The sequence below is a fragment of the Oncorhynchus clarkii genome, chromosome 9, assembly GCF_045791955.1.
Source record: "Oncorhynchus clarkii lewisi isolate Uvic-CL-2024 chromosome 9, UVic_Ocla_1.0, whole genome shotgun sequence".
In the NCBI taxonomy this organism is placed as follows: Eukaryota; Metazoa; Chordata; class Actinopteri; order Salmoniformes; family Salmonidae; genus Oncorhynchus; species Oncorhynchus clarkii.
Window position 1 is genome coordinate 39,298,706 of NC_092155.1, and position 18,008 is coordinate 39,316,713.

Sequence of the window (18,008 nt, forward strand, 5' to 3'; positions counted from 1 at the left end):
GGGCCTAATAAATTAATTTCAATGAACTGATTTCCTCATATGAACTGTAACTCAGTAAAATCTTTGAAATTGTTGCATGTTGCATTTATATTCTTGTTCAGTATACCTGTCCAAAATTGAAATGAGTAACGATTAGCCAAACTCAGTAATGTAATCTTATTACTTTCTGTTACTTTTCTATTACTTTCCCCTTAAGTGGCATTAGGAGAAGACAAAAAGGATCCATCAAATGCATTTGGTGTGTCATCACAGTGGTCTCTGACTTGAGGTCAGACTCTCTCAGGTGGAACAAACTTAAACTTGTGCCCTTTTTCAATGCTGAATTGAATGTCATTGATAAAATTGAAAGGTGTCATAATGTATTTTTTTCTCTCGCCGTAATCCTTTCTGGATTTAAAGGTAATCCAAGAAGTAATCATCTAGTTTTTCAAACGTATCTGTCATCTGCTTACAATATTTTAGCTGGTAATGTAACGGATTACAGTTACAATTTTTTTTGTAGCCAGATTACATGTAATTGGTTACTCCCCAACCCTGATCGCCCATATCGGTGGGAATTTTAGGTCATACAGGTATGTCAGATTAGCTCAATCGCCAATTTCTGAGCCTCTGAGTACCACAGAAACACAACTTTGAACGAATAACAGACAAGTTTTCATAACAAGTGGCCATGGATCCAATTGATAAAAAATACACCTTGAAACATATATTTTGAAACATCAGATTTGACTATAAATGTGACATTTTTCAAATACAGTGCCTTGCGAAAGTATTCGGCCCCCTTGAACTTTGCGACCTTTTGCCACATTTCAGGCTTCAAACACAAATATATAAAACTGTATTTTTTTGTGAAAAATCAACAACAAGTGGGACACAATCATGAAGTGGAACGACATTTATTGGATATTTCAAACTTTTTTAACAAATCAAAAACTGAAAAATTGGGCGTGCAAAATTATTCAGCCCCTTTACTTTCAGTGCAGCAAACTCTCTCCAGAAGTTCAGTGAGGATCTCTGAACGATCCAATGTTGACCTAAATGACTAATGATGATAAATACAATCCACCTGTGTGTAATCAAGTCTCTGTATAAATGCACCTGCACTGTAATAGTCTCAGAGGTCCGTTAAAAGCGCAGAGAGCATCATGAAGAACAAGGAACACACCAGGCAGGTCCGAGATACTGTTGTGAAGAAGTTTAAAGCCGGATTTGGATACAAAAAGATTTCCCAAGCTTTAAACATCCCAAGGAGCACTGTGCAAGCTATAATATTGAAATGGAAGGAGTATCAGACCACTGCAAATCTACCAAGACCTGGCCGTCCCTCTAAACTTTCAGCTCATACAAGGAGAAGACTGATCAGAGATGCAGCCAAGAGGCCCATGATCACTCTGGATGAACTGCAGAGATCTACAGCTGAGGTGGGAGACTCTGTCCATAGGACAACAATCAGTCGTATATTGCACAAATCTGGCCTTTATGGAAGAGTGGCAAGAAGAAAGCCATTTCTTAAAGATATCCATAAAAAGTGTCGTTTAAAGTTTGCCACAAGCCACCTGGAAGACACACCAAACATGTGGAAGAAGGTGCTCTGGTCAGATGAAACCAAAATTGAACTTTTTGGCAACAATGCAAAACGTTATGTTTGGCGTAAAAGCAACACAGCTCATCACCCTGAACACACCATCCCCACTGTCAAACATGGTGGTGGCAGCATCATGGCTTGGGCTTGCTTTTCTTCAGCAGGGACAGGGAAGATGGTTAAAATTGATGGGAAGATGGATGGAGCCAAATACAGGACCATTCTGGAAGAAAACCTGATGGAGTCTGCAAAAGACCTGAGACTGGGACGGAGATTTGTCTTCCAACAAGACAATGATCCAAAACATAAAGCAAAATCTACAATGGAATGGTTCAAAAATAAACATATCCAGGTGTGAATGGCCAAGTCAAAGTCCAGACCTGAATCCAATCGAGAATCTGTGGAAAGAACTGAAAACTGCTGTTCACAAATGCTCTCCATCCAACCTCACTGAGCTCGAGCTGTTTTGCAAGGAAGAATGGGAAAAAATGTCAGTCTCTCGATGTGCAAAACTGATAGAGACATACCCCAAGCGACTTACAGCTGTAATCGCAGCAAAAGGTGGCGCTACAAACTATTAACTTAAGGGGGCTGAATAATTTTGCACGCCCAATTTTTCAGTTTTTGATTTGTTAAAAAAGTTTGAAATATCCAATAAATGTCGTTCCACTTCATGATTGTGCCCCACTTGTTGTTGATTCTTCACAAAAAAAATCAGTTTTATATCTTTATGTTTGAAGCCTGAAATGTGGCAAAAGGTCGCAAAGTTCAAGGGGGCCGAATACTTTCGCAATATGCTTATTTTAGGGATCATAAACCATTCACTGGGGTTTCAAAAGGCTTTGCAATCATTACTTCTTTGAAGCTAAACGTATGTTGCCTCTTTTAGGGGTTAATATAACTACAAGTGTAACCTATTAATTCCATGGGTTACATCTGCATTTCTAATGCAGAGAATGAGTAGGCCCTCTAGAGTCACATTGCTTATTGATGCATGGTAACTTTATTAAGAGTTGTAGGACTGCAGAAACCATCAGTGGATATACTCATGTCAACAATAATGTCTACAAACAAAGCCAAATGCCTATCACAATACCACTAAAATAGAACTCCAGATTGAACAGTTTATGTCGACACAGATAACCGGGCATTAGTAAATTATGGCTATGGATTCCCGTCTCTGTAGAAACATGCAGTTAGTTTAGTCAATTAGTGATTTGAGAGCATATGTCAAAATAGGAGAGACTTTAAATGAGTGTTGTAATCTCCTTATGCTAATGACAGACCGTACACATTCAAACTATTAAACACATTTACAATAAAGCTACAACATTCAAAAGTCATAAATGCACATTACAGATGGTTTGATCCTCTTCTGCCCAACAGTGACACCCACACTACTGCATGATCAACACAAACTTTACATCTCTCGACTTGCATCTCAAGAAGTCCTACCATCAATTGTAGTGCTGTAATGATATAGCATGCACAGTACGTATGTATCTAGATAAACAGGAAGGAGGTTAACTGTAACACTTTGTGAAGTCGATGACACAGAGACTGGTTTCGGTACCTCATTTTTCATTCCCTCTGTTTCAGGGATTTTCAACCCACACTGCGTCTAGTCAGAGAACAGACTTACAAAAGACTTCCTCAAGTTGCGCATGGTCTCGGCTTTGGCCACGTCTTCACTGGCTGTACGAAAGAAGGATGTTTCCTTCAGACCAAAGGCATTGGTCAGGGACTGAGATTTACTGGAAAACAAAATAAAATAGTTGATTACAATCTGTAGAACGTCAAAGGTGTTGTCAGAACAAATAACCTCACAACTGGACTGTAGAGCATTGTATTTATTAGATACAGGCTCTTCTTTTTGGCTAAACCTTTTAGTTATGTCGGAACTATGTTTTTTTTTAATGTTGCTGCCAATGTGTTCTTACTTCAGCGATGGATGTGCCTGTGCTTTTTCCTCTGCTGTTGGCTGCTCTACCACTGGAGGCTGGCTCTGCTCAGGGCTCAGGTCCTTCTGTTGTGCCTGAGTTGTTGGCTCATTTTGGGGTTGGGCCAGTGGCTCAGGCTGGGGCAGGGCTGAGGCCTGTGGAGGTGCCTTGAACTCAGGTTGGAGCTGAGGCGCTGAGTTGCGCTGTCTTGGGGGTGCAGGCTTGGCAGGCTGTGCTGGAGGTGTTTGTTGAGCCCCCAGGCCTCCTGGTCTGGGCTTTCCCTGACTCGCTGACTGGGGCTGCTGTGTGGTTGGGGTAGGCCTCTGGCTTGAGTCCTTAGCAGAAGCTTTAGGAGTTGACTTTGGATCAGGTCTGGGACTTTGGGGTTCCACCCGGCCCCCTAATTTTAGTACAAGAAATACTTTATGATATTATCACACTTTTGCTGTGGAGAGAGGATATTGAAAGTCTTTGAATTTGAGTCTGTATTTTTTCACAGTTGTATGTGAAATTTTGTCCCTCAAACCATCTGACAAAAACAGTAGACACAGTCTAAAATCGACACTGGTCAAGGGAGGAAGTAAAAGCTGCGAAATGAAGACACACAAAGCAGGAGGGGATACAATATTACAATACTGCAGATACATTATCTCTCATGCATTAGAAGCAATGCAATGTGGGGCACACATGCTTTGAGGGTATAGATGGAGGGGTTTTGACCAACCAATCAGTTTGCTCAATGATTCTCCACCTCAATAATATGACATGATAGATAAAGAGTTTAACTATCATTAGTGGGTCTAAAAATAGAAGTAAATGGATATTGTTTTCTGACCTTGCTTCACCTGTGTTTGTTGTCGGTCTTCTTGCTCCAAATATATTTCTATAAACTGACATTTTTAAGGAGTCTCTCTAGCTACTGTATGTACATAGTGCCACAATATAGGGTGAATTGCTTGTTAATATTGTCTTTTTATACAACCCTAACAAATATGGCGACACAGACTGAGCATATACCGCAAAGGAAGCTTTATTGCCAGTGACAGGGGCAAAATATCCAGTTAGGGAATTTTTTTCCACAATGTATTGTTATCTGTACTGAATTATTTCAAACAATTCAACACTAGTTCCAAGAGAACACACTTAACAGTTGGTGGCCACCCTGGTCTCAAATAGCTGCAACCCAGCCGCTATGAAAAACTAAGCCAGCAAAGGAGTTTCACCTGGGCAGGATGGCTGATTTTGAGTTTCCACTGACAATAGCGCCTTTGATCAATTAGTTACACAACAAATACCTCACCATGCAACTATTAAGGACCTTGGTGCCTCCACTCTATCCTCCCTTTTATAGGAACGTCATGGCAGTTTGCCCCACAAACCACAACACAAAGCCACAGGTAAGGCTTTTTAACAGGGTTACTCTCTGGGTTATCTGCACAGACACAATGGCATTTCATACACGTTGGAACATAAATTGCACATAGAGCTTGCTAACATAGTTCATTTGTACAATTCTGTTAGTAACAAACAAAAGTGTGTTTTAGAATGTGACACACATTTACAATGGTGTTGATATAGCTGTATTCTTAGTTGTGCAGTATGACCATTGTACCAAATAGGAGACATGCATGGATTCTACATTATTTACTGCTACTTAATGCAGGTGTTTTTAATGGGAAAATGTTTGTATCCCACTTGTGAATGTAGCTGTATGAATAAATTATGGAATAATATCTGGTAATAAAAATATAAAGCATATAAAGATAAAAACATATATATTGCACTCCATTAACTCAAAGGAGCATAAGGCAAATATGTCAAAGAATCCTTAAATGGCAGTAACATAAGCATAACTCCACGCACATCATCACTGCAAAACAGAGCACCATCACTGTTGTCATGGCAACACCAATATGGTTGTTGATATTCTGCACGGACGGTGCACTTATGGTAGAATCAGAAACCTCATACCTAATATTTCAGATATATTATGTAACACGTTGACCATTTAACTGAATCCCAGTTTCGTTTTTTGACTTGACAACATAATTTAAAGTGACAGAACTAATTTGACTACTTCCTGAAATTATATATATATATATATATATATATATATATATATAAACAGATTGACACATTAATCGTTGGCCAAAGAGGCAACGGTTGTTACTGGAATCTTATTAGTTGACAAACAAACCTCTATAGTCATTATGTTAATGTAACTTAATTATTGGAATGAATGAGAGCATTTGAATATATCATAGTTAGTTACTCTCTAACTCTATCACATAAAATCTCTCCTCTCACGATCGCAACTGCAGCTGCCACAAACCAATCCCATATACGTGCTTGCGTGATAATAAATGAGTCAAATATGTATTATTAGGCTAAAAAATTGTACACTAAATAACATCCTGTTGTTTTTACAGTAATTTACTGGCAGCTAGGTACCTGTAAGTTTCTGTAAAAAAAAAGTACAGTATGTTACCATAAATTCTAAAGAAACTGGTTTAACAGTGCATTACGGTAAAACATACTCATGTACTGTTAAACCAAAGTTTATTTTGAATTTACAGTAATATACTGTACTTTTTTTTTTTTACAGTAACTTACAGGTACCTAGCTGCCAGTAAGTTACCATAAAAACAACAGGACTTTTTATTTTTTTTACAGTAGTCTATTGTAATTGTGTAAGTTATCTAATATGCTTGTCCTCATACACATGAAAACAGCTATGGCTGTGTTCTGTGCATAAGAGACAGGATAATAAACTGTCAAAGAACTGTCTTTCTAAGCGTTGGTTGTTATAGCAACATTCACTGATGGAAGTATATTGATGGGTAAGCTATCTGCTAATAATGGACAAAGACAAATCTATATATCATGTCCTTTCAAACAACGCATGGAATGAAAGTTTACATAGCAGTGATCTGGCTGGCTGTATGTATGCAGGTACTCATCAGCTTTCTTGGCTCTAACATTTGGTTGGTTATGCATACATCTATTTTGTTTAACTTATACAATATGCATTTGTTATGACACATTCACAATGCATAAATCACAAGGACCATAGTTTGGATCAAAAGAATAACAGTGGTGTCACTAAAGAAACATCCAGAATGAGAAGGAAAAAAAACATACTGTTACCTGCCTGAATATCATTCATGCAAAACAAAAATAAATATCTATTATATTAGTATATGTATGAAAATAATTACCACTACAGTCATACGCACCAACATGTACATATTGACATATACACAAACGTCAAACTGCACGACAAACCACAGTTTGAACAATATCTAAAAGTACACACCAAAATGGAGAAATAAATGGGGGGGAGGGGGGTAGAGGGAGGGCAAATAATGAATAATGACTGAATCAAACATTGGGCACACACAGCAGCACTGGACTCAGTGTAGGCACAATCTGCTTATTACACTGTCAACAACAGCCCCAAAGAACCACGGCTACAGAGAAACAGAGGCGACCGTTACAAGCACACTAAATCAACAGGGAAACACGTTAACAGTACATCTTGACACTGCATAGAGGAAAAACACAGTCCAGGCCAGCACTACACTCTGGCCCAAACTAATACCAGCCACATCTCAGTTCGTCTACCGTCTCTCCCCCTCAACACCCTCCCAGCTTGTGTCCAGCTAATGTACGTCATCATTTCGATATTAGATAGACTTCCTCCCTGGCGGGCTACTCAGTTGGCCTGAACGGGTTTTGGCCCCACTGCAACGCCATTACAGTCGAGAATGTACTGCAGACAACCTTGAGGAGGGTGTGCAGTGCCAGTCTTGGGATCAACCACGAGGTCCTTCTGGCCACCACTCTGCAAACACACAAAACACAGTGATACTCCCAGGGACACTACAGTAAGTGTCCACTACAAGTAACATTCTTTAATGCAGAAGTCATTATGTCCTTATGATACAATTCTCCTTTAAAGAATGCACTTTTTAAACAGGAATATATTTTATACAAATATAGCTATACTCTAGTTACTAAGAGACAGTAATACACAACCTGCTGCCCTATGTACATAGACATGGAATCACTGGTCATTTTAATAATGTTTACATACTGTTTTACCCACATCATATGTATATACTGTATTTTAGTCAATGCCACTCCGATATTGCTCGTCCTAATATTTATAGATTTCTTAATTCCATTCTTTTAGATTTGCGTGCATTGTTAGATACTACTGCACTGTTGGAGCTAGGAACACAAGCATTTCGCTACACCTGCAATAACATCTGCTAAATATGTGTATGTGACCAATAACATTCGATTTGATTTAATATGGCTGTAACACAATAAACTCTCATATAGGCGGAGGCTCTCAAACCGGATTTCCTACAAAGCCTTCCTGTAAGACTGTGACTGATCACATCCCCCCATACAGTGGTGTATGTAGCCTACTGCACCATACCTGTGATGGCTGCATGGTGGTGGGTCTGTTAGGGGACCCAGTGGGTGTCCGTCCTACTGCCTGGTTCATCTTGGCTACCACCATGTCAGTGATGAGCTGCCTGTCCTCTGCCTGATGCTCTCCTACCAGTGGCATGGAGGACCCCACCACCTGACACACACAGAAGATGGTATTATTACCAGAGGAAGAGAAGGTGGAAGTGGAGTAGGTTATGAAGGGTGGACACTTTTAGTTGAAATGAGGGAAAAACTGAATTGCTGGGAAAATAGGTAGCCCAACAGCTAAGGAGTTAGACCTGTAGCCAAAAGGTCACCTGTTCGAATCTTGTAGAGGCGTCGGAAAAAAAGGGACTGCTGGGTTCATATCCTAAAAACAATCCCCTACCGTTGGGCCCTTGAGCAAGGCCCTTAACCCCAAAACATGCTCTCCATCCAGGGGCACTGCAGCTTGACCCTGTGCTCCTCTCAACTGTGTGTCTGTGTGAGCATGAACATATAGTTACAACCATGTCATGTGTAGGCTGCTGTTCCCATAGCAACCAGATAGACTCAAAATGACCTGACAAGGATGTGGAATACATCAATACATTGATTAGCAAAGATGTTGAATCTTCCATTATATTGCGTCGGTGTGTCGAGAGCAACTACATAATGAGGCAATACAGCATAAGAAATTTGTGCAATACGTCAAGCACTGTACATTTAAATATTTCCACGCTTACTCCAACTGCATGAAGCTCATACCTCCGTTATGTAATCTTTCCCATCCTTCCCATGAATGGCTTTGACAGCACAGATATCCAACCCTCCGAAGATCACTGAGCAGGTGTCAACCCACAGCTTGTACCTGAACACAGGGGGAAGACGGATAAGACGCTCACAAAAAGTGGTCTTACATAGTGTCACAGTCTATAGATTCATGCCAAAGACAAGTGTTATTGCTATTTAGCAGAAATAAATTGCATGTAGCAATGCAATTACTCAAATGGCTGTTGTCAAGTGTGTACCATTCAGAGAGAACACAATGCAGTGCTAACTCGGATCAATACAGACGTTTACATGGTCTCTTAATGAGCTACGTGACTCTCGTAATGAGACAGGGCATTGTCCTATTAGAATGGATGCATTATCCGTGGTGCTGTACTGCTGTTGTTCAGGACTCATACCTGTCAGTCATGGCCACTTGTTCCAGCATGGCTGAGCCTGTGTTGGTCTTCCAGTTGCCAGAGATTGAGGTCCTCCTATAATGGATGAGGCAGACATTACACATGTATACATATTAAAGTCTCTGGCAAATTCAAATTGTGTTGGATTAATTTGATTACACTGCTGGATTATTTTGAGAAACGGACGATCCTTAAGGTACACTGTGGAAAATGTGAAGCTTTCCAGAAGCATATATCATACACATAAGACAGGTGAATAATTAGTACGTACATGTAAGCTTTGTAGTCATTGCCAATCTTCTGGATCCTGATGTCGTACTTGGAGTCGATGAGAGGCTCAGTGGTGGTGTAGGTTTGGGTGAGAGCCACCACACTGGCAATGTCCTGGAATTTACTGTGGTTATCTACCCTCACCTGGACACAGCACACACACACACACACACACACACACACACACACACACACACACACACAAAGTACAGTTAGAAACCCATGTATTTTCTTTGCTAGTATAATATTTTTTGTGAAGCAATTGTTTTTGTAAATTACAAGAATGACAAACATTCTTACCTTTCCTACTCCTGAGTGAGCGTGCCCAATTTTCACAACGACAGGAAACGTTGGCATGGCAACCTGGGTGATAAACCGTGTAGAAGTTATTGTTTTACGTATGCGTGGTTTCAGCATACAACAAAGCAAAAGAAGTCACACATTAAATGCTACATTTCAGAGCAAGAGATGATTAGGTTCTTACCATATCCTTGTAGTTGGGATAGAAGGTCTGTTCAATCAGAGGGAACTTCTCTGCACCAAGCTTCCTGTAGGTGCTTATTAGCTGTGCAAACTAGAGTCAAACATCAGACATCCATTAGTCAAATTATGCAAACTATGTACTGTAGGCACAAATACACAAGCATCATGCATGGCACCCAGCCAGTCCTCTGTCTACCTACCGCCCAGGGCTTGTCACACAGGTTGTAGATGGACTCCAGGGAGTTGATACTGGGGATGCCCCCATACTGCAGACCAATGATCAGGTTACGGAAGTCCTCATTCTGGGTCATACTGAAGGCATGCTGGCGGATAAGGACAAAGTCAGGCTTGAATGACCTGCAAAAAAATGAATATACAGATGCTTTAGAGAGAAATGCGATCACATGTTGATTTTGTACCCCCACACCAGACACGATCAGCACACGCAGGTCGAACTATCAAAGCAAACTCTGAGCCAATTATATGAATTTGGGGACTATCACGCTGTATAATGAAAGGAGACAGGAGCAGGAACATGTAATAGGGTTTTTTATTTCTCCACCCAAAATAAAGTACGTCATGAAAACAATGGGGACATATCCCAAAACAAACACGTACTTTTGTGTGTGTATATATGTATAACGATGTGAGCTGAGATTCGGGAAGCAAGTTCAGGGAGTGAGTGTTAATCAAATAAATGGAACATAAAACAAAACAAGAACCTTGAAGAATGCACAGACATGAAACAGAAACAATGATGCCTGGGGAAGGAACCAAAGGGAGCGACATAAACTCAGCAAAAAAATACATTTCCCTTTTTCAGGACTCTGAAAAGGACAGATCTTCATTGTAAAGGGTTTAAGCACTGTTTCCCATGCTTGTTCAATTAAACCATAAACAATTAATGAACATGCACCTGTAGAACGGTCGTGAACACACTAACAGCTTACAGACGGTAGGCAATTAAGGTCAAAGTTATGAAAACTTAGGACACCAAAGAGGCCTTTCTACGGACTCTGAAAAACACCAAAAGAAAGATGCAGGGTCCCTGCTCATCTGCATGAACATGCCTTAGGCATGCTGCAAGGTGGCGCGAGGACTGCAGATGTGGCCAGGGCAATAAATTGCAATGTCTGTACTGCGAGACGCCTAAGACAACGCTACAGGGAGACAGGACGGACAGCTGATCGTCCTCACAGCGGCAGACAACGTGTAACAACACCTGCACAGGATTGGTACACCCGAACATCACTCCTGCAGGACAGGTACAGGATGACAACAACAACTGCCTGAGTAACACCAGGAACGCACAATCCCTCCACCAGTGCTCAGACTGCCCACAATAGGCTGAGAGGGGCTGGACTGAGGGCTTGTAGGCCTGTTGTAAGGCAGATCCTCACCAGTCATCACCGGCAACAACGTCACCTACAGGCACAAACCCACCGTCGCTGGACCAGACAGGACTGGCAAAAAGGGCTCTACACTGACGAGTCCCGGTTTTGTCTCGCCAGGGGTGATGGTCAGATTCGCGTTTATCGTCGAAGGAATGAGCGTTACACCGAGGGCTGTACTCTGGAGCGGGATTGATTTGGAGGTGGAGGGTCCGTCATGGTCTGGGGTGGTGTGTCACAGCATCATCGGACTGAGCTTCTTGTCTTTGCAGGCAATCTCAACGCTGTGCTCTACAGGGAAGACATCCTCTTCCCTCATGTGGTACCCTTCCTGCAGGCTCATCCTGACATGACCATCCAGCATGACAATGCCACCAGCCATACTGCTCGTTCTGTGCGTGATTTCCTGCATGACAGGAAAGTCAGTGTTCTGCCATGGTCAGCGAAGATCCCGGATCTCAATCCCATTGAGCACATCTGGGACCTGTTGGATAGGAGGGTGAGGGCTAGGGCCATTCCCCCCAGAAATACCCGGGAACTTGCAGGCGCCTTGTTGGAAGAGTGGGGAAACATCTCATGGCAAGAACGGGCAAATCTGGTGCAGTCCATGAAGAGGAGATGCACTGCAATACTTAATGCAGCTGGTGGCCACACCAGATACTGACTGTTACTTTTGATTTTGATCCCCCCTTTGGTCAGGGACACATTATTCAATTTCTGTTAGTCACATGTCTATGGAACTTGTTCAGTTCATGTCTCAGTTGTTGAATCTTGTTATGTTCATACAAATATTTACATGTTAAGTTTGCTGAAAATAGATGCAGATGACAGTGAGAGGAAGTCTCTTTTTTGCTGAGTTTATATAGGGCAGGTAATCAAGGAAGTGATGGAGTCCAGGTGAGTCTGACGAAGCGCATGTGTGCGTAACGATGGTGACAGGTGTGCGCCATAACGAGCAGCCTGGTGACCTAGATGCCGGAGAGAGAGTGCATAGTTTGGTATGGAACGTTTGGATCCAGCCTCAGGGACGATCCCGTGGATCAGGAGCGGACCGGTCACCCCATGCTGATGCGCGGGAACCTGTCGCCGGCTGGAAGCCTGGCAGGGGAGCCTGGCGACCTGGTTGAGGCATGAGAGCCTGACGAGGCAGTAGAAGCAGGGAGCCTGGCAATCCAGTGAAGGCATGAAAGCCCAACGAGCTGGCTGAGGCAGGGGAGCCTGTTGATCCGGCTGAGGCATGAGAGCCTGTAGTGGCTCCCGGACCCGACGTCATTCCCACCTAGCCCAAAATACAAAAACCACTCCTTGATACATCCCTTAGGTGCGGCGTCATTCTGTAACGATGTGAGCTGAGATTCGGGAAGCAAGTTCAGGGAGTGAGTGTTTAATCAAATAAACAGAACATAATACTTAACAAGAACCTCGAACAACACACAGACAAGAAACAGAAACAATGAAGCCTTGGTAAGGAACTGAAGGAAGTTACATATATAGGGCAGGTAATCAAGGAAGTGATGGAGTCTAGTCTCACGATGTGCAGGTGCGCGTAACGATGGTGACAGGTGTTTGCCATAACGAGCAGCCTGGTAACCTAGAGGCCGGAGAGGGCGCACACGTGACAACAGGGATGTAAACCCAAACTAAAGAGCGAGTTGTAAACCTCTAAATAATACACGGGACGAGACCCGTAATAACAAGTGCACAATAACACGTAGCAGGAATGCCAATACAACAGAGCACAGGTACTCACAAGACCAAACGGCATGGGACAATAATCGACAAGGACAACGGGGAACAGAGGACACATACACATACTAATCTGGGGGAATGGGAACCAGGTGTGTGTAATGAGACAATCAATCCACAGATGAGAAAGGAATTCAGTTGACCGTTTTATCTGTCGGAGTAGAGGACCTTGTGCATTTCAGGTAAAATAACAACTCAACGTTTATATCCCAGGACAAATTAGCTAGCAACAGTAAGCTAGATAAATTGCCAAATGTAAATGTTACATGCGTTTCGACCTGTCCCCAAATTAATATTGTTGGTTCAGAGTTCGTTTTGATATTTCAACCTGCGTTGAAATATCAAATCTGGAAATTTGCCATGGTTCTCTTTACATGTGAAGGTCAACTAATGCTGACCACACCACTTGTGTTGCATGCGCAAGCGTTGAAAATAACATACATGTTATTCAATCATTGTACCCACACTGCTCGCGCACCTCAGCGAGCGTCTGTGTGTGCTAAAATAGATTATATTTGCCTCTCCCATCTCCTCGTTGGTTTTTAGGAGCATATACCCACGTGCCATCTCCTCATTGGTGTAATGCACCGTAAAGTTGGTTGCCAACCTCTATATAAAGTCCAAAGAAGTAAAAAAAAAGAAGCCTGAGGGAGGAGATGGAGGAGGAATTTGGTTTACCATTTTGTCATCTCTCCTCCAACCTCAGGATTCTTTTTTATTTTTTAAAACTTTGGACTCTATATGGTTGGCAACCAACTTTATGGTGCATTACTACTGGAGTGTGGACATCAGTTCATCTTTGAGAGGCAGGACTTGCAGCGCGTTGAGCGTCACAAATAGCAACAACTTGTCGCAATGTCATTGCTGTCGCAATGATTGAATAACATGTATGTGTACATTTATTTTGCAACGCTCTCGCATGCCACAGGAGCGGTGTGGTCAGCATGTAAGGCTTGAGTGTGTTGCTTAAATAGCCTCTCAGAGCAATGGTGAATTGTCAATGAGTTCAGATGCTACAGTTTGGCCTGTGTGTGTGTGTGTGTGTGTGTGGGCGGGCGGGCATGCGTCCATGCGTGTCTCACCTGGCCACCTTGGTACCATTTCTCAGAACCTGCATGTCCACATTACAGCTCCCATTGGCATGAGCTATGATGTTGATCTCACTGAACTCAGCCTGCAAGGCAGAAAAACAGACAGGTACATCTGAAGAACTGAACGTAGGCACTACAACAATAGGAGTCATAGATACATATTCAGTTTCTAGGTAGAGAATTCTGAGACAGGTGCCAAAAGTTAATCTACGCAGTTTGCCTAATGAGGCTTACCTGTTCGACTTTGATGTCATAATCTCCATGCACTTTCTTCCCTCTGAAGAGTTTGGCCCTAGGCAATAGAGAAATTCATTGATTATCCTTTTGATGACATTATGAGATAACACTGTGACTCATTGTGATTGTGTTTCTCTGTGGATGCCTTCCATCAATTTACAATCAGGTACGGCTCCAGTCAATATTGAATAAGATACACTTCATTGAATTTAATATGCATCAATATACATTTTATGGCGCGAACACATGCATCTTAATGATTTAATTACACACCACACCGTTACCCAAACATTCCGTCTTTGTGGCACATATCCCCTCAGATAAACGTGACTTAGAGAACTGTTGCTAGTGATAAAGTCAAGGTGGTGATATATTCACTCCAGGGCCATACTAGCGAACATTTGAAAAACTACGTTTAGACTTTTTCTTAGTCTCAAAAATGTGCATCAGCCAATTGAAATCATTGACGTAGTCGCACGTGATAAAGCGCTACAGGTTAGCTGCTCCCATTACATAACCTGGCACATTATAACGGCTGTCTTGGGAAGATGGTGAGGACCAAAGCACAGCGTGGTAAGTGTTCATCCTTTTTAATGTAAACTGAACAGCAAAACAACAAAGAAAACAACCGAAACAGTTCTGTCTGGTGCAGACACACAAAGACAGAAAACAAACACCCCTGAAACACAGGTGGAAAAAGGCTACCTAAGTATGATTCTCAATCAGAGACAACTAACGACACCTGCCTCTGATTGAGAACCATACCAGGCCAAACTCAAAAACTAACCAAGAAAAACAAACAGACTGCCCACCCCAACTTACGCCGTGACCATACTAAAACAAAGACAAAACAAAGGAACTAAGGTCAGAACGTGACACACATTTAGTCCTATGCTTACCTGAGCTTGTGGTGGTGATTATTTCCTGTAACACATTCGGAATCAGCCTATCAAAAACATACACTTTATATCCACCAACCAATGTAATTTCTTAAAATACTGTAGGTCAATTTGACCACCAGAGGGATATTGTAAACCTCCTAATTCAAGTTTTCATTTTGTTCCACATGGAACAAATAGTAGAGTGCCAATATTGCATGATGCATCCTTGACTAGGCTACTAGCTAGTAACGTCAGACAAAATTCCAAAAGACATAATCGCACATTTTGGAAGATAAAGGCCTATACAACATTTAAGTTTATATTTTTTTCCCGTTAAAGCACACGGATGGGTGTGAAACGAATTAGCAAAAATGTTGGATTTTGTATCAATTTATGCCATTGTTTGGTGGATAAAAAGTACAAGATCTCTGATAAACTGATGCAGAATTTGTTACAGGAAATAATCACCACCACCTGCTCAGTGGAGCATGGGGCTTAATGTACCAGATTATATAATGGGAACAGCTTTCACGTGCGACTACGTCACAGATTTTAATTGGCTGATGCACATTTTTACAATGTTCTCAAGTATGGCCCCACACTGATCATTTTCATTTTTTTGTTCCGGTTTATATCCCTGTTATATGACATTTTAGTAGGCTACCCTGTTGCAGCAATTGCTGCCATCTGTTGGATCTTTACTGCCCTCTTGAAACAAGATACATTTTACAATTGCTGAAATTATCTGGTTCAATAGCTATGGTTTTTGTCCAAGATAAAAGCCTTTGTGGGGCCTAAAGCATTTGTTTGGTGTATCTTAGTCTACTGAGAGTCAGTTTAGCATCGAGCTACGTCTGTACAGACACTGCCACTCATTCCCTGTCGATAAACAGGCTGGGCACTATTTGAACCCACACACACTGCAGTTGTTGAATATACCCACGGACAAAGAGGGGAGAAAACAAATCTTAAACCTTCCTCGGAAATGGTGCTGTACAGTTCAATGGCCAAAGTAATCAAAAGGTGCTGTGTACATGTATTTACAGTAGGGCCATACAAGGTTTCAATGGCCGGCCTTAACTTTCTATTGAAATTACACATCAATAACAGTGATTACTGAAGTCTACTAGCAGAAGAAAATTGCTCAGATTGTATTTATCACACACACAACAATGTTTTATTGTCCCATACACCAGATAGGTGCAGTGAAATGTGTTGTTTTACACGGTCAGCCAATGTAGTACAGCACCCCTGGAGCAAATAAGGGTTAAGTACAGTACCTTGATCAAGGACGCATGTTTCACCTCATTGGCCCGAATACTCGCACCAGCAACCTTTCGATTACTGGCCCAACGCTCTAGGCTACCTGCCACCCTCTGCTTGTTTATTTCACGTTGGTACTGTATGTCAAACACACCCTAATGAGGAACAGCTGAATAATTCATGGCTGATCTCATTTGAGTCTGGGATTTATCTGTGGCTGTGGAGGAAAACAAGCATCTGAATATGAATCACGCCAGCACAGTCACAGTAGAATGAAAACCTGTAGATACTTTGTGTTATGATAAATGGCCTCTGTGAATGGATATATGTAGGGCTGCCAAAGACATGACTCAGAGACAGAATCACAGTGACAATGCATTAAATTATAGGGGTTGGTTTAAGGCAGGGCTGCCAAACCCTCTTCCTGGAGGTCTACTGTCCTGTAGGTTTCCAGTCCAACCCTAATATAGCGTATCTGATTCAGCTAGTTAACGGCTTTGTTGAGCCGATAATTAGAAGAATCAGGTGTGTTAAATTAGGGTTGGACTGAAAACCCACAGGACGGTAGATCTCTAGGGAGAATGTTTGGCAGCCCTGGTTTAAGGGATGGTTCAACATCACAACCGTCTCCCTGATTCAGTTCCTACTTCAACTTATATTTCTTGTGGAGGATGTACTGAATATATTTGTAGAACAGAGGTGGTTCAGAACCAAACTCACGAGTAACCTTCCCTGAGACCTAAATACTTGCATTAGCTCCCCGAGCTAATGCCTTGGCTTTGCTCAGCGAGTTAACAGTCTTGTGGCTCAGGTTGAAACTCCAGTTGGTTACATGAAATAGCATGTAGGTCTATGCATTGAGGCAGAGATGATTAAACCTATAATCAACCGCCTGAGCTTTGATTTTTTTGCTTTGTACCCTGACCATTGCACATGCTAATAAAGTCCACCTTCCTGCATTGAATGAAGTAGCCTACATGCCACTTGTCCAGGACCATATGGTGTCATCATCAATAATAACTGACCGTCTATAACAGAATTCAGGCGCCAGACTTTTCAAAGCGATCCATGTAGAATTGCTGGTAAATTACCCATGCACGGAACAACAGATGCCGTGTACTGTAGATGGAGCCCTTTTTATGTTATTTATAAATCAGTGCGGTTCTCAAAGTGATGAGCCCAATTTGAGATCTAGATTGCATTCTCTTCAACCGATTTCTGCCCGCACCCTCCAACTCAACTAGCATCACTACACTACAATCTAAGCTAGATGCCCTCAATCTCACTCAAATCATCAAGGAACCCACCAGGTACAACCCTAACTCTGTAAACAAGGGCACCCTCATAGACGTCATCCTGACCAACTGGCCCTCCAAATACACCTCCGCTGTCTTCAACCAGGATCTCAGCGATCACTGCCTCATTGCCTGTATCCGCTACGGAGCCGCAGTCAAACGACCACCCCTCATCACTGTCAAACGCTCCCTAAAACACTTCTGTGAGCAGGCCTTT

The 18,008-nt window shown here is 42.0% G+C and overlaps 1 protein-coding gene across 2 annotated transcripts in view; it reads right to left on the minus strand.

Annotated features, from left to right (window-relative positions):
• Window positions 1–2,562: 2,562 nt before the first annotated feature.
• Window positions 2,563–18,008, minus strand: part of LOC139416267 (synapsin IIa) — a 37,238-nt gene continuing 21,792 nt past the window's right edge. The window contains exons 2-13 of one of the 2 annotated variants that reach the window (XM_071164727.1): window positions 14,350–14,407; window positions 14,107–14,198; window positions 10,088–10,244; window positions 9,889–9,978; window positions 9,705–9,767; window positions 9,406–9,548; window positions 9,135–9,209; window positions 8,713–8,815; window positions 7,970–8,119; window positions 7,306–7,366; window positions 3,523–3,922; window positions 2,563–3,336 (exon numbers count right to left, since the gene is read on the minus strand). In XM_071164727.1, the coding sequence (XP_071020828.1) occupies window positions 3,204–3,336; window positions 3,523–3,922; window positions 7,306–7,366; window positions 7,970–8,119; window positions 8,713–8,815; window positions 9,135–9,209; window positions 9,406–9,548; window positions 9,705–9,767; window positions 9,889–9,978; window positions 10,088–10,244; window positions 14,107–14,198; window positions 14,350–14,407 (1,525 nt within the window). In that variant the 3' untranslated portion in view covers window positions 2,563–3,203. Of the gene's footprint in view, window positions 3,337–3,522; window positions 3,923–7,131; window positions 7,367–7,969; window positions 8,120–8,712; window positions 8,816–9,134; window positions 9,210–9,405; window positions 9,549–9,704; window positions 9,768–9,888; window positions 9,979–10,087; window positions 10,245–14,106; window positions 14,199–14,349; window positions 14,408–18,008 lie in introns of those variants that run through there. The other variant, XM_071164728.1, reaches the window with a different exon arrangement.